This window comes from Anomalospiza imberbis, chromosome 8 (genome assembly GCF_031753505.1).
Source record: "Anomalospiza imberbis isolate Cuckoo-Finch-1a 21T00152 chromosome 8, ASM3175350v1, whole genome shotgun sequence".
In the NCBI taxonomy this organism is placed as follows: Eukaryota; Metazoa; Chordata; class Aves; order Passeriformes; family Viduidae; genus Anomalospiza; species Anomalospiza imberbis.
Genome location: NC_089688.1, coordinates 31,314,466 through 31,329,300, shown reverse-complemented (window position 1 = coordinate 31,329,300; position 14,835 = coordinate 31,314,466). Strand labels below are relative to the sequence as shown.

At 43.7% G+C, this 14,835-nt stretch overlaps 1 protein-coding gene across 1 annotated transcript in view; it reads right to left on the bottom strand.

The window, feature by feature from the left end:
- HTRA1 (HtrA serine peptidase 1) overlaps window positions 1-14,835 on the bottom strand; it is a 31,549-nt gene that overhangs the window by 13,780 nt on the left and 2,934 nt on the right. The window contains exons 2-3 of the mRNA XM_068198265.1: window positions 2,939-3,038; window positions 2,393-2,597 (exon numbers count right to left, since the gene is read on the bottom strand). Coding sequence (XP_068054366.1) covers window positions 2,393-2,597; window positions 2,939-3,038 — 305 coding nt within the window. The remainder of the gene's footprint in view (window positions 1-2,392; window positions 2,598-2,938; window positions 3,039-14,835) is intronic.

Genomic DNA, 14,835 nt, shown 5'->3' with positions numbered 1-14,835 from the left:
GTTTTTCCATGGAGAAGAATTTAATCAGGGAAAGGGTTCATCCTCACTGCTGCCCAGATTTTACCACCCTCTTTCATTTCCTACTGCACTCAGCAAAGCCAAATTAGTTCTAGTAATGTCTTTGACCAGATGTTCACACCTTAGAGGAAAACAGCATTCAGGCTGCTACAAAATCTGAACAGCTGACAGCCTGATCCCGTACTTCAAGCCCAGCTCTGTTCCTAATCACAGAGCATTCTTCACCCTTCAGATCCTGCCTTAACATGCCACACATAAAAAAGAAGAAAAACCCCTTCTGCATCTTTGATGTCACCTTCAAATAATTTATTCCAATTTAAGTACTTCACCTCTTACTTCATTCATTCTTAAGGATGGTTTTCATTCCATATCCAGATTTTTAAGGGGTCATTTGTACCACCCCATCGACTTCTTTAGCCAGCATATACATTTCAAATTCAACAAATCATTACCCCTGTGATTTTTAAAAAGTCTTTTATGCATCTGAATGACTGCAAGGCATTCCAGTACAAAAAGGAAAGCTCAAACACCGAACTTGAAAGGGTATATAAAAATGCCCCATAAAAGTTCAATCTGAGAATCAATTTCTCAGCAGACCACATTTCCATTTTAACTTTTTTTTTGTGAACCCATAAAACGTTGTTCTTAATTCTCAAATGCAAAGCAACACCTGTCCTGTGAATGGAGGTGTCTCAGACCTCACCTTTGACTGGAATTTCCCAGTGCCATGTTACCAGAGCTGGCTGGAAATCTGGGTCTCCCATCCCATTAAATTTTCCCCCAGTCTTCTCAAAATTATCCTGGGCTGCAATAGGAGAGGCCAGGAGGAGAACACCACCCAAGGTACTGGCCTGTACAGCTGATAAGATGCTTCCAAGGGCAGGTCAGACAAATTCCAGCTCTGCTGAGCAGTGGTTTCCACCACAAGCCCATCTGGATGAATTATCTTTTTTCCAAGCTGCTTCCAGGTTCTCCCTTCCCACAAGCAGCCTCCCAGGGCATCTAGGAGCCATTTCCTCAGGGTATCAGATAACAGTCAAGCCCATGCCTGCTCTTTTCCTGAGTCCTCAAACTGACCATCACGTCAGTTCAGTGTCTCCTCTCTCACTGCCACCTCTCTCCTCTGAAGTTCAGCTTCCTGCTGCTCCAAGTCCTCTCCCTCTCACCATGTCTCCTCTCCCCTCCAAGTTGTACTTCCAATTTTAAAGCACTTTTCCAGCTGCCCTTCACTCCCTGCCCCATCCTGCTCATCCTCATGCTGCCAGTGCTCCTGCTGGGGATCTTTCCCTTTGCTTCTTACTGCTTTTTCTTATTTTAAGATAAAATGAGAAAACAAGCGACACCATGAAAACAGAGAAAAAAACAACACAGCAAAACCATTATTGGTACTGTTGATTTTTTATGCCTGGTCGCTGTTCAGGAGCTTTTAAAAAAGCAAAAGATTTGAAATGATAAAGGTGGCAAGGGAGCAGCAGGAGCACTTCATACCTCGGGTCATCCAAGAGTTGTGCGTTAGGCGCCTGGCTTAGTCATGAACTCTGGCACAAACACTTCTGACCTCGCTGGGGAATAGCTCTGAACTAAAACAACGCTGCAAGATCTACACATTTTTGAGTCATGTGTTTCAAATGAAACATTCCTGCCCGTTAAACTTGGAGGTCATTAACTGACAAACCAAACGAGGGGAGCCAACATGAGCAGCACCCCAAACAGCCACGTTCAGCTCACTGCATCTCCATTACTCAGCATTTCCACACAATATTCTTCTTGCTACGTGTGCAGAACCTCCTGACAGCTTTTCTGCTGTGGCAGGAGGCACAACAACGCTGACAGAGGAGCATTTGATATGGAGGAAGATCATAGACGGGAAGCTGCTCAGAAAACCACTTGCAGTGTAAGAACATCTTTCCAAGCTGGCTTTAATTTCCATGTTCAAGATGCTCCCCAAGATATTTTCCACTTTAGTATCTACATCAGTGAGGGACAAATGGATCCTCTAAAAGCCATTTGTGCCTTCAATATAGGCACTCGAGACAGAGTAACACAAGCAAAACACCCCCATTTCTTCTCTGAGACATTTATATCAGATAAGGTGTGTACAAACCAGTACAAACTGGGGCGTTGTTTTTTATTTTGAGGATACATAAAAAAGTGCTATGTAATACTTTCACTACACTGAGAGGTGACAAAATTAACCACTGCCACCCACAAACTTGGCTTTTAAAAATGTGTATCCACCTAGTTCATATATTCTCAACAATCCAGCTCAGTAAACAACTTGTTTTTCCTTCAAACCAGAAAATCAGCAACAGTTTTTGGAAAGGAGGAATTTTTCAATTAGAGGAATTAAAGATGTCTTGCTTTAATGACTCACCTGAGAATCTATTTTAATTAGTGCAATGTCTGATTTCTCATCAACATCTTTAATTTTGGCTTCATAAGTCTCCCCGTTCTTCAACTCCACCTTCACCCTGTTCTTGTTGGTGACCACATGGGCGTTGGTGACTATCAGCCCATCCTCAGAGACAATGAACCCCGAGCCACTCGCAACAGGAACCTCCCTCTTGGAAAAAGGAAGTCTGAAAGACAAGGGAAATAAGACATATATTGCTGCAAAAATGATGAAAGGTCACAAATCATTCCAAATAACACACAGCCAAAAGGAGTTTGGTGAGTTTTTAATGCTTTAAGATATCTGCTGTTACGCTCATTAAGAAGATAAAGCACATCCGTTACTTTAGCTAATTATTTTTCCATGGCTTTTAAATTAGTCTTAATTCTTAAGCATGACAAATATTTATTATCTCAAAACCTCTTTGCTATTTCATACCATCAATCAACATTTCCATCACAATGGCAGCTGTTTTCAAGAATTAAATAAAAAAGAAAAAAAAAAATCAAGACTGGGCATCTTGTTTACTTGCGAAATAATTCAATGTGAACCACAGCAGGAGCGATCTTCTCCACCACATCTGCAATGAAGTTGTATTTGTGCCTCAGGCTGTTGGGATGTTCTTGGCCTGAAATAGAAACAGAGGACGTGTCATGAGTTCTTCAAGTGACTGCAGGAGGGTCATTGCAAAACACCTGAATTAAAAAAAGCTCTGAGTGGGTATCTTTCCCTTCCTTAAAAGGCATCTGCAGCATGACCCTGGGCCCTAGATTTCCTCCCTGCTTCTCTGCACAGAGGTGGAGTGCTTTATCCTTGGGAAAAATGACCCATGGAACCTCCTGGTCTGGAGTGCATCCCGCTGGGCCATGGGGCAGCGTGGGCTCATCCCACTGTGGTGCCCAGGGATGAGGCACTGGAGGAGCACAGGATTTATTCCCTGTCTGCACCGCCCACTCTCCCTTTGTGAAAGGGATTTTGTACTCAGATGCCTCCATTGCTGCCCTCCTTTTCTGGATGGTCTACTTAGCCTGCATGGTCTTCTCAGATTAAACAAACCAGCTCTGTTCCTCTGCCAAAATACGCCTTCTTGGAGGTTTTTTGAAGTCTCAGGCTGCTGCATTTGTAAAATGCTGAGGACACAGAGGTCCTGACCCCAGTGCAAGCCTTCAGCAGCTGCTGAGAAAGTTTAACTTGGGTACAAGGTTGGGCTTCCTTTCCCACCAGTGTCCCCACACAGCCTGAGCCAGCAGCCCCTGCCTGGTACCTACATGTGGAAGAACCTTCCACACACTCCACACAACCCCACTCAAGGCATCCTTCCCACCCATGCCCCCTGAGGTCCATCAGCTCCCTGGAGGGGTGGATCCCACCCTGCTTTGGAGCCACTGAGCCACCCCCAGGGCTATGAAATAGATATGGCAACACAATGGGACCACAAAGCTCTGCATTCCTGGGCAGTGCTGCAACAAAAGCTCATGGTCACCGAGTATTCAGCAGGGGCCAGTGGGATTTTCAAAAGCAACTGGATACCCAACTCCCATTGTGGCCAACAGAAAACCTTGTCTGCACCAGGAGAAGTTTAAAAATCCCTGGGAAAAACTCACAATTCTGACACAGCTTCTCCTTCTCAAGCAGTTCAGGGGCAAAACATTGTTTTTTAAAATTGGGAGCAGCTATGCAAATTGGGAACACCCCAAAGAGTTATTTTGTGTTCCTTCAGAGGCGAGAAACACCCTTTGTTTTCATTTCAGTTTTATCTGGAGCATCCATCTCCTGTTATACAGGCACAAGCCAAGCCTGTTACAGACTTTCAGGAGTATTAACGTGTTCTGCTGCTCCCATCCATCTTTGCCATTTGGCTTCTAAATCCATGCAGAGATTAAAGCAATAAGCAGCTTGTGGATGCTGTAAGTGCCTTTGATGGAGTAAGAGGACGATTTATTTGCAGAATCACAGGAGACCAAGGGCTATCCCATAAAATCATCCCAAAACCCCGAATGCCCTTTGCTATTGGAAAAACCAGAGAGGAAAACCATGCAAATTTTCAAGTACACACTGGAGGCAATAACGATTTGGGAACAAAATGCCCCTGCTTTTAACACTAACTAGACACCGGTTTGATTCAGGGGTGAACATGTTCCAGGTGACTTCTCGATGCCAACAGCACACACTGTCCCTCATGAGAGGGGTGCATGCTCCATCCAAACACCATCTGTCACTCAAGAACAGGTTTCTTTCTTATTTATACCCAGTGAAACATCTCAAGGGCTTTTAAATGCAGCCAGTCCCAAGCAGCAGCCGCAGCAGTAACCACAAAATCCACTGTGCTGTTTCAGAAATGTTTATCTGCCTTATGAAGCAGCAACATCGATCAGGAAACTTTTGTCCTCACCTCACTGTTTTCCTCAAGGATATTCACTGCTTTCTGATTTACACATGAGCTGTTGCCCTTGGGCTTTCACCCCACAGAGGCATAAGGGATTGCTGATTGAGAAATATCTATTTACCAAACGATTTATATTCTCTACTAGAAATATTCAGTATCAAACAAGTAATGTCATTGCTGTAAAGCTGACAATTATAACAGGGACAGTTTTGGGAAACTGCTACAATAAGAAATGCAGTTTGGAATTATCCACTTGCAATAAATAGGTGCTTGGACAGATTATCAGATGGGATTAACGTGGTGCTGGGCTAAAACTCCACAGGGCACTGCTGCAGCCATGGATATGCTTTTTGATCACTTCTTATGAAATGATTTCATCTCAGCTGCAATGCTGTAGACATCCAAAGGTCACATCCTGCCCTTGGGAAAAAAAAAGAGCTCCATGGATGAGGGAACTACACAGGCAAAGCACAGCTTTTTTTCATGCCTTCAATCTTTTTTGCTTTTAGCTATTGAAGAAGAAAAAGGATGCCCAGGCTGTACATGGTGAGACTGCTAATACTTCACCTCAGAGCTGCCTTCCTTTGGAACTGGAGCCTACAAAAGCCAGGATTTCAGAGGCAGCAGTATTTTGTCCATGATCCACCCCCTCATGCAGTCCCAAACTAAACTGCAGAGCAAAACAAAAAGTTCAGAATTTCCTACTTTGAAAAAGTTAGATAATAAATACTAATTCATGGCATACTGACCCAAAAAGCTCCCAGCAGCTGGCCACGCCTGCCTATTGCTTATGCATTAGGAATTCCTGCATTGTGTAACACAGTTTTGCAACTGCTCTTGAACCACTGCCCATTTAAATGGAAAACATACCTTTTTAAAGCAAAAAAACAACAGTCAAAGCACTGATCTTGATGGATTCATGGATGAATGTTAACAAAATATTCCTGTAAACTGGTCTTTATCATCAACATAGAATACGAAGGCTGTAATAAAAGTATTGATACACTGAATATTTCTTTTATCACTGAGATAAAGAGTAATAGAGGGCAAAAAAAACCAAGCTGATTTCTCTTTGGGATTACTGAGCTGCGCATGGGGAGCTGAGAGCTGCACTGATCTTTCCTACAAGAAGTCACCTCTGTGTGAAATTTTACCTAAGATTTTAAGCTAGGCACAAACGACCACGTGGAGGCTTAAATGGCCATAAAAACACCAGCATTACAAATTTAATATGGGCAAGTGCTCATTCCTCAACCACCACAGGGCAGCTTCCAGCCACCACCAGCCACTGCGGAAGACAGCAGTGAAACTGAGAACTTCACCAGGTATACCTTCCTCTTCTCTCTGACACATCTACTTTCCAGCCGTATCAATAGCTCAGGGCCTTTTAGTAGCAAATACATGTATTTGATTTTGGTTTGGGTTTTTTTTTTTGTTTTTTTTTTTTTTTTTTTTTTTTTTTTTTTTTTTTTTTTTTGTGGGGGTGGTGTTATTTTGGTTTGTTTCTAAATCATTGAAGAGTTGGGCTTGAATAAAGCTCTAGTTCCTAAATACCTTCAGGCTCTGATGCTCAAATCTTCCCAGACTGCTCCTCTTTCTATTTATATGCTGTGATTATTGTGTTTTGTAATGTTTTTATTGAACTATTGCACAATGCCCTAAATGCCCACGAGCACGGCTAAGAAACCTTTATTAATTACATTATAAAGATGATTGTTGTGAATTCAGTTAATGACAAAAAAAAAACCCCACCGAAATATAAATAGGTTAAAGCATGAAGAATTCCCGAGGCAACTAATTCTTCAAGGACTTCAAAGGTGTGCTGGCTGCCAGCCCTGAAATGAGAAGGCAAATCTCTGCCAACTGGCATTAACAGGGCTAATAATCAGTAAACAGACTGCAAGGAGAGCAAGACAGAGTACCAAGCCATGAAAAAAAGCACACCCAGCTGTAAACAACTGAAGTAATTTGGTTTCATAAAGAGGAGCCAAAAAGCAAATTAAGATCTGGGTTCTGGTTAGGTCATTACTCAAAGTGGCATCGATGCAATGATGCTCACAGCTCACACATGCTGCTTTTGGTGGTTATTTTGGGCTGAACTGAAGAGATGCTTTGGAGATAGCAATCTCACCAAAGTAACCTCTCCCCTTCTGCTGGGAGAGCTGTCTGCTGCTCTGGAAGGGCTTCTCTTGGCAGAGAGAAGAGAGCAGGTCTTCAAACAAAGCTTTGGGGACATCTCAGTCAGACATGGGGCTTTTCCCCACCCAGTTTTCACCTGTTTTCCCCTTTTCAAAAAGGGGGTTCTGCTCTCCTTCAGAACGTTCTGCTCTCCTTCAGGACCTTCCCACCCACTGAAGTAAGGAGCAAAGTAATTATCCCATTTAACACGACGTTTTGTGTTAGACATGATGAAAGAGGAAAAAAGGCCCATCGCAGCAGCTCTCTCTGCGCCACCCTCACAGAAGGGCTGCAGTTTCTGGGATAACTAAAGATATTAAACTACCCAGGCTGCTGAAAATAGGTGAGATTATTTCCTCCTGCACTCACCACTTGTTTAGACACACACAAGGGTTTGAAAGCATGGCTTGGGCTTGGGATTCTCTGCAGAACGAAACCAAAAGAGCTGCAGCACTCACAAAACCTCTGGGCTGCCAGAACCGGTGACGACTGACACAAACCACAAACCAAGTTTTGCTTGGAGAACTTCCACCCTCCCAAATAAAACTCCAGCCACTGGTGTTTGTACAAACTTCCATTCATGTCATATAAAAACCTTCAAACCTCTGACTATGGGGGCAAAAAATCTCCAGCAAAGGTGCTCAGCACGCTGCAAACAGGGGGATCAGCAAGCCCTGCTGGAGAGAGACAAGGAAAAAGTGTGGGAACCTGCTGCCACACTTTCCTTTTTTAAATTACAGAAAGCTGCAAGCCTAAATATTCCACTTCCTATTCAAGGATAAGTTGTGTAATTCACCAAAAAAAGGGTATTACGCAATGAAAACACAAAGAAAATAAGGAACAACATTCTACGTGTCACAGGCACTTTGCTCAAGAGCAACTCTTAGGTCATTGGAGGGAATTTTGAGAGGTCTAAACCACAGCACCTTGCTAATACAGATGCTATTGCATCAGTTATTTTTCCCCTAGTATAATCCATGCAGAAACTCAAGTCACCTCACAGAATTCTGGGAGGAAAGTCTGCATTACTGTGACGTTCCTAAAAGCAAAAATATTTTCATAGCCCTAAGTAATGGTAGAATAAAATGCTGGAAATCTCTCCAAACAATAAACTGCACAAATCTGGCCTTCACTTAAAATATTTCCTGCAGCAAGAACCACTGCAAGATTAAAGTGAGGATTTTAAGTGAAATTGCTGTTTGGCATAAATGCACACGTGCAAAGGGAAACTGAAGTCCATTTTCATCACCATAATATTTAGATGATCAATTCTTTCTTGGCAGTCTTCAACAAGGACTTTGTATTTCCCCTGCTAATCCAAAAGCAGAAACTCATTCATTTTAATCACCCATTTTAAACAAACCCCAAAGATCTGCCAAGCTAAACAAAACAGGGAATCTACACAAAGTTCATAGAACAGAGCAGCTCTCAAATTAATGGTGACACAGGACAGATTTCAGACCAATGTGTGGTCGCTCATAGAACAAAAGGACATTTGAGTAACAAAATAAAGGTGAAAAAGTTTCAGGTTTTAATTGGTATTCCACTAATTCACTACTGGCCACAAATTAATGCTTGCCCTGAGAAGAGCTTGGAAGGGAAAGGTATTGAGAATCCAGTTGTAGGAACAAGTAAAAGCAGATGTTGGCAACACGAGAATGTTAACAATATGTGATGTCCCATCCCTGGAAGTGCCCAAGGCCAGGTTGAACAGGACTTGGAGCAACCTGGGATAGTGGAAGGCGTCCCTGCCCTTGGCAGGGGATGGGATGAGATGAGTTTACGGTCCCTTCCAGGCCAGACCACTCTGTGGTAGTAAGAATGATCAAGGTATATGGAGAGAATGACATAAAGAGTTCTTGTGTATCTATAAAACAACAACAAAAGGTATTTGAAGATAATGACACTGCAAAGCAAAGCCTTCAGAGAACTTTGATCCAACCTCTTTAGTCCAGCTTCTTTCTTAGTGGGAATCAGACCTCTTTGGCATGCAGTACCAAGGCTGTTCAGGATGTTCTTGCCACTGAAAATGGTCAATGGACAAATTCTTCATGTAATATGCCCACAGCTTTCCTCTAGGAAGTTCCTATATAAGTTCAGATATACACTTTCATTTTTAGCCAAACAGGAACTTTTCCTACCACTTATCTACAAAGCAGAATAAGTGGGAAGTTAATCAGATTACAGAATATCTTTGTTACAGCTCAGCTGCTGAATTATTATAGATCACAGGATTGGAAGGTTCTGCAAAGAAGGAATGCCCTAGATGGGTGCGTCTTGGTCCAAGCCATGTTACTCAGTCTCCATGCAACTTGTAAAAAGCAATTTATGCTTTAGTGTCTTAGATTTAGCTCTAAAATGGGCATAACCATATTTTATCAGATTGGAACAATCTCAGGCCTTAGCAACCCTTGCAGAACCTCACAGGGAGAAAATATGTATATAAAAACTCTCAGGAATGCCAGAAATTCCTTTATAAACCAAGTGCACTGGCTTGAGTGCAAAACAGAGTCACAGTTATAGCAGCAAGGAGCAAAAACCATCAGACTTTTGAGCTGATGAGGCTCAAAAGCAACTGGGTGTCAGCAGGGAGGGCAGGAGTCCAGAGAGGAGCGACAGCTCCATCTAAAACAACAGGAAACTGCAATTGCTTCTGTAAACAGCAGTGGTGAGGTGGGAGGAAACCCAGCTTGTGCATAAACAGGCAGCCCCAGGAAGGGAAGGGAAGGAGGAGAGCAGCCCTGGGAGCAGGAACACGCCGTTCCTGCAGCAGCATTGCCATATTCATGCAATGCTGAGGGGGGCTCGGCCGAAATGACAAATTAATTGGGAGCCAGAAGCCTTCTGACAAAGGCACAGAGCTCTGGTGGCCGTGCCAGCAGGGCTGGCAGTGCCCTGCACAGGCAGCAGGAGCAGCATGAGCAGGGAGATGCTCAGACACACGGAATAAAGGTGAAGAACAATTCAGGACAAGGGCAAAGAGTGCTGAGCTCGAAAATATCATTAACAGCAGCCCTGTCTGAGCTGGAAACACTAAGAAATGTAAGTCAGGTAGTTATGGAAAAGAGTCTGCCTCATTTCCTGCAGACAGAGGAACAGAATATTTCAGCAAACAGGTTAAAGCAGACAATTCTCTTCTCTGCACAAGGCTGAAAATACAACAGATGAGTCAGGAATAATTTCTCCTCTCCTTTTTTTTCAGCCCTGCTCAGTTTGTGTCCTTTCCAAGTCAGGTCATCACCCTGCTTTACCTCCCAGCTCCAACTCACTACAGGCAGAGAACCAGCAAAATAACCTCAAAGCTCCCATTAAGTGCCAACGACGTGGTAATTCCTATATCCCACATGTAACCAGCAGCTATCTGATCTTGAGAATTCCTCCTGAAATTATAAAGATATTAAGATCTCAATTTAAGTATGTGAGAAACTTTCACACTGCATCTTCGGAAGCAATCTCTGCTCAAGAGGCTTAGTTTCAACTTCCAGGAACCCTGGTATGAAGACACCAGGGAATAAAAACAAGTTCTTGTTTTCATGCCTCTTAAACTTCTCTCTAGCCTAAAAAAACCTCTTAAGGGGAAAGCCTATAAAAAGCTTCCTAGGATGCTGCTTTTCTACAGCTGGAGGAGGCATTGATTTCACCACTTTGCTGTGGCAGGGCTCAGGAGTGACGTGGAGTTGATACAAATAAGGGGCAAATCTATAGGAAAAATAGATAGAAAGCCCTCAGAAGAGTAATAAAACAGACACCACTCCCACTCTGGGGTGTTGTAATTGTACAATACATGAACCCAGCATAACTACATTGCAAAAGCCTCAATAGCCTGAAAAATCTGTCAGCCTTTGGCAGTGTTTTCTACATCTGTCTCAAGAATCGCTCCAAGACCACCCAGATTTGTTTTAATGTAGACATCAGAAATCAGTGAGTGGCTGGGAAATGAACCTGGAGTGATGTGGATGGATGTTCTTTCTGCCACCCTACCTGGAGAGCTGCAATAAGGGGGTGGCAGTGCCACTGGTGAGGCAGCCACTGTCACACAGCCCTGCTGCTCCTGTAGTTCCTCATGAAAGGTTTAGACAGCAGGTCTCAATTTCACTCTCTCCAAAATGCATTTTCCAAAGATATTAAGAGTCCTGATTATTATATTCACTGCTCCCCTATCAACAGCAGCTATTTAAATATTGATATTCTTATCCCCACACCTATCCTGCTTTATTTTATGGACCATCCAAGTATTTTTAATATTTACAAGTGGCTTCTGCTTGCCCACTTTCAGTGTCTGAATACAGAAGAAAACAAGGGTTAGCCAAGCTTTACCTTCATAGATTGAGTTCTATACAGAGATAAAGGGCAGACATTCCAAACAGTGCCTGTGCTGTCCTGGAAAAAGAAGTGAATCATCCCTTTAGCACCACAAATGTTGAAGCATGAGATTCCTGAGGGGTTGTGTTTATTTTGGGGGTGGGATGGTGGGAGGGGAGAGACTTGTTTGGGTTTCTATTCCTTCCTAGTGCTTGGTCCATCCACTCCTTCCCTCCTCCAAGAGGACTTTCTGCAGATGCAGATCGACAGATCATCGATGCTGTTAGCAGGGCAAAGCCAAAACTGCAGCCTGAACATTTGAGAAATAGAGTAATGGAAAAGAAAAGTAATGGAAAATGGAGCAGCAATGCTGGCAAGGTGGAGAAAACTGAGCAGGGACTCATGAAAGCTCAGTTTGGTCTCAGCTCTGCCGCTGGCTGACCTTGAGCAAAGCTCTTTATCTTTCCTCGCCCTAGATTCACTATCTGTGAAACGGGCAATGACAGCGGTCTCTGGAAAAATATTGAGAGCTCCTCCTAATGGTACCCCTCTGCTACAGAAAATATTTCAAATTTTAGACCACTGGGTAACTTCTGTGCATGGCTGCCAGATTTAATAAGCATTATTTTATCCATCAGTTGTCTGGCAACAAAAATATGTGCAATTCCAAGTGCTACCAGAAACATTTTAAGCACCGTAGCTCTGTCTCACTGGGATTTCTAGCAGCACTTCTGCAAAAGTGGATGTAGGAATTATTCATTGCACATCCCTCTCCCATGTCTCACCAAAAAAAAAGGCTTTTCAACAGCAAGGAGATGGAAAGACTGAGAAACCCTGATGGGGAGAAAGTGACAGACAAGAATGAGGTTTGGTTAACTGATACCACAGAGAGTTTTGATGGCAGTGCCACACCACTGCTCACAGTGACAGGACCTGCTGCCAGCCTGCAGGAAAGGCAGAGGAAAGTGCATCTGCTCACACATTAAACACAAATTTGCTTTGTTTTTCCACTTTTTTCCTCCAGAAACAAGCTCCTGGCAGAGCACTTGTAACAAATTGCACAACGCAGCTGACCTCCAACCTCGTGCTTCCCCGTATCGTATCAGTGCACCAGGGGGCCTGATATTGACCCAGAATCTCAAGAGCTGCTCTGCCTGCCTGCATAATTCATCTCCAGTTGCTAAAATATGGTAGCAAAGAACTTCTCAGTTCATTGAACTTTAAAATAACTACTTACCTGTGTCCTCTCTTACAAACTTAAGATATCATAACTCCCTTGTTACCTATGGATATAAGGTCAACATCCATTAGAATAAGATCAATTATTTTATAGCCCTTTGATATAAGGGAGTGGAGGCTTATTTCTTAGTTATATTCTTCTCTTTGAAGCAGGACAACCAATTTGGGAATCACAATGACCTGCATCCAGAAGGAAAACTAAAGTCTTTTATTCTACATCCTGAACAGAGCCTCCAAAATAATGTCAGGTATTCACTTGGGCCCAGTTACAAAGGCAGTGGGACTCAGTGCCAAGTCCAGCCAGAGATCCTAGAGGCCCCAGCAGCTTCTGGGAGTGAAGAAAGGCTGTATTTACAACACAAGTTAAGTTCCACAGTACCCCAGTTGCTATTTCTGACGTTGCTTTCTTTCACTCCACGCACACGTAAATTCACATTTGAAAAATATTTTCCAGCTTCTCCTATTTCTTGGACGACAGAGCCTGAGAGCTGCTCAGGATCTGCTGCCTCCCTCACATCCTAACAACACTCCTGCTGCTTACTCATGGCCTCAAGTATTCCTGCCCAGTCCACAGGTACCTTTAAATTTCAAAGCCCAGAAGATGAAAGGATTGAATCTTTCCTTGTTCCAAATCTGTATTTACTGACTTGAGTGTTTGAAGTCTGGAGACTGCAAAATTACTGCCTGCTCCTCGGGAAGGAAATCTAGATGTGGAGAGGGAAAAAGGTGAGCTTCTTCTGACAAACCACTTCTTACAGTTGCCTCCTCTCCGAGCTGAATACTTGGCTTTGGAAAAGCTTTTTAATCCCACACTTGGGAATTGGTTCTCTTCTGGAAAGATGTTGCTATTTATTTCCATTGCCTTCAACTGCCTCTTCATTCCCTCCCTCCCTCCCTCCCTCCCTTCTCCTGCTGCTGCAAAATAGACTGAGGAAAAGTTGGAAAAGAATGATGTTCAGACCACCCAAACAGCAGCTGAGGGAGGGGATGACATTTAGCAGCACTGGAATGCTCATTTGTGCACTCAAGACCCTAAAAACCTGCTCCTCCTGGGTCATTTTTAATAGACTTGGCACGTGCCAAGTAACCTGCCAAAGTCTCCCAACACTTATTCAGCACACAAATAATAATAATAAAAACACCACCGTGTGCCTGTTATTATCTTCGGGGAAGCAGCTGAAAGCCTTGTTCATAACAACAGTATCTACTTCCCTCTTGATAAATATCTGGCCGAGTTCCCAACCTTCACAGATTTCCCAGCTGAGTTTCTCTCCCTGCCCTGATTATTCCTTCCTGCCAGGCTCAGCACTGCCAGCCCCTCAGTGCTGTCAGGCACAGGAATGAGGCAGCTCCATCTTCCCATCCTCTGCTGCACTGAGCTCACTCTCAGGCGGCTTGAGGAGGACTCAGTTAATGACAAATGGGTTATTGACCGCCGAGGTCCTTTTCTCCTGCCAGATAATTACACAAGACACTTGGATGCAGTTGTGCCTGGTGCGTTTCAAAGCACAAAGTCAGCCACTTCCCAAGAAATTGAGTGCTTTTTCTTACTTCCCCCTCGCTGTCTCTAGAACTGTGAAATCAGGTGATGAAGTAGCAAAGTCTGTATCTCAGCGATACACAGCTTTCTAGACTGAGTTACCCCTCACCCCCGCCTTCTCCCCGGGCACTAATGACCTGCTTAATCTAAGCCATAGGAGCTCCCGTCAAACCCCAGATGTGACATCGTGGTGTGAGCATGCCTGGGACCGAAGTGGGAGCCACTTGTGGCAGATGCCAGCAAGCTGAGGACTGCTGAGCTCACTGAGATACCACATTTAGAAATGGTAAACCAAATAAAAATATGAAAACATATAAAACCAGCTCAAAACCAGGCAGAAAATAGTTAGAAATGGAGAGCTACCACGAGGAATGTTTTCCTTCCTCGGGTTAATGAGGAAAGGACAAATCCAGGTTAGTTTATATTTTACAGTGTGAAGAGCACTACGTGGAGAGAAGGGCACAGTGTCCCAAAACGCCTGCCAACACTTGTGGGAAAAACGAGGAAGGGAATAAATCCTGGTTTAAGTTGTGTGCTGAGCCTTCTTCCCTTGGTCAGCAGGAGGGATTTAAGGCCACCAAAAACATATTTGCAGAAGAAAAAGAAAACATCCTCCCACCCAGCATGCTGAGCCTCACCACTGAACATCGAGGTCTCGTGGCACTGACCTCGCTCCTGGGTGTGGGATGCTCTTACACAGCCACGGTTTCTGCCCAGGGGACATTCACCTTCTCTGTGCCTCTGTATTTTCAGAGGTATCAGCACACACAGAGCTGCAGC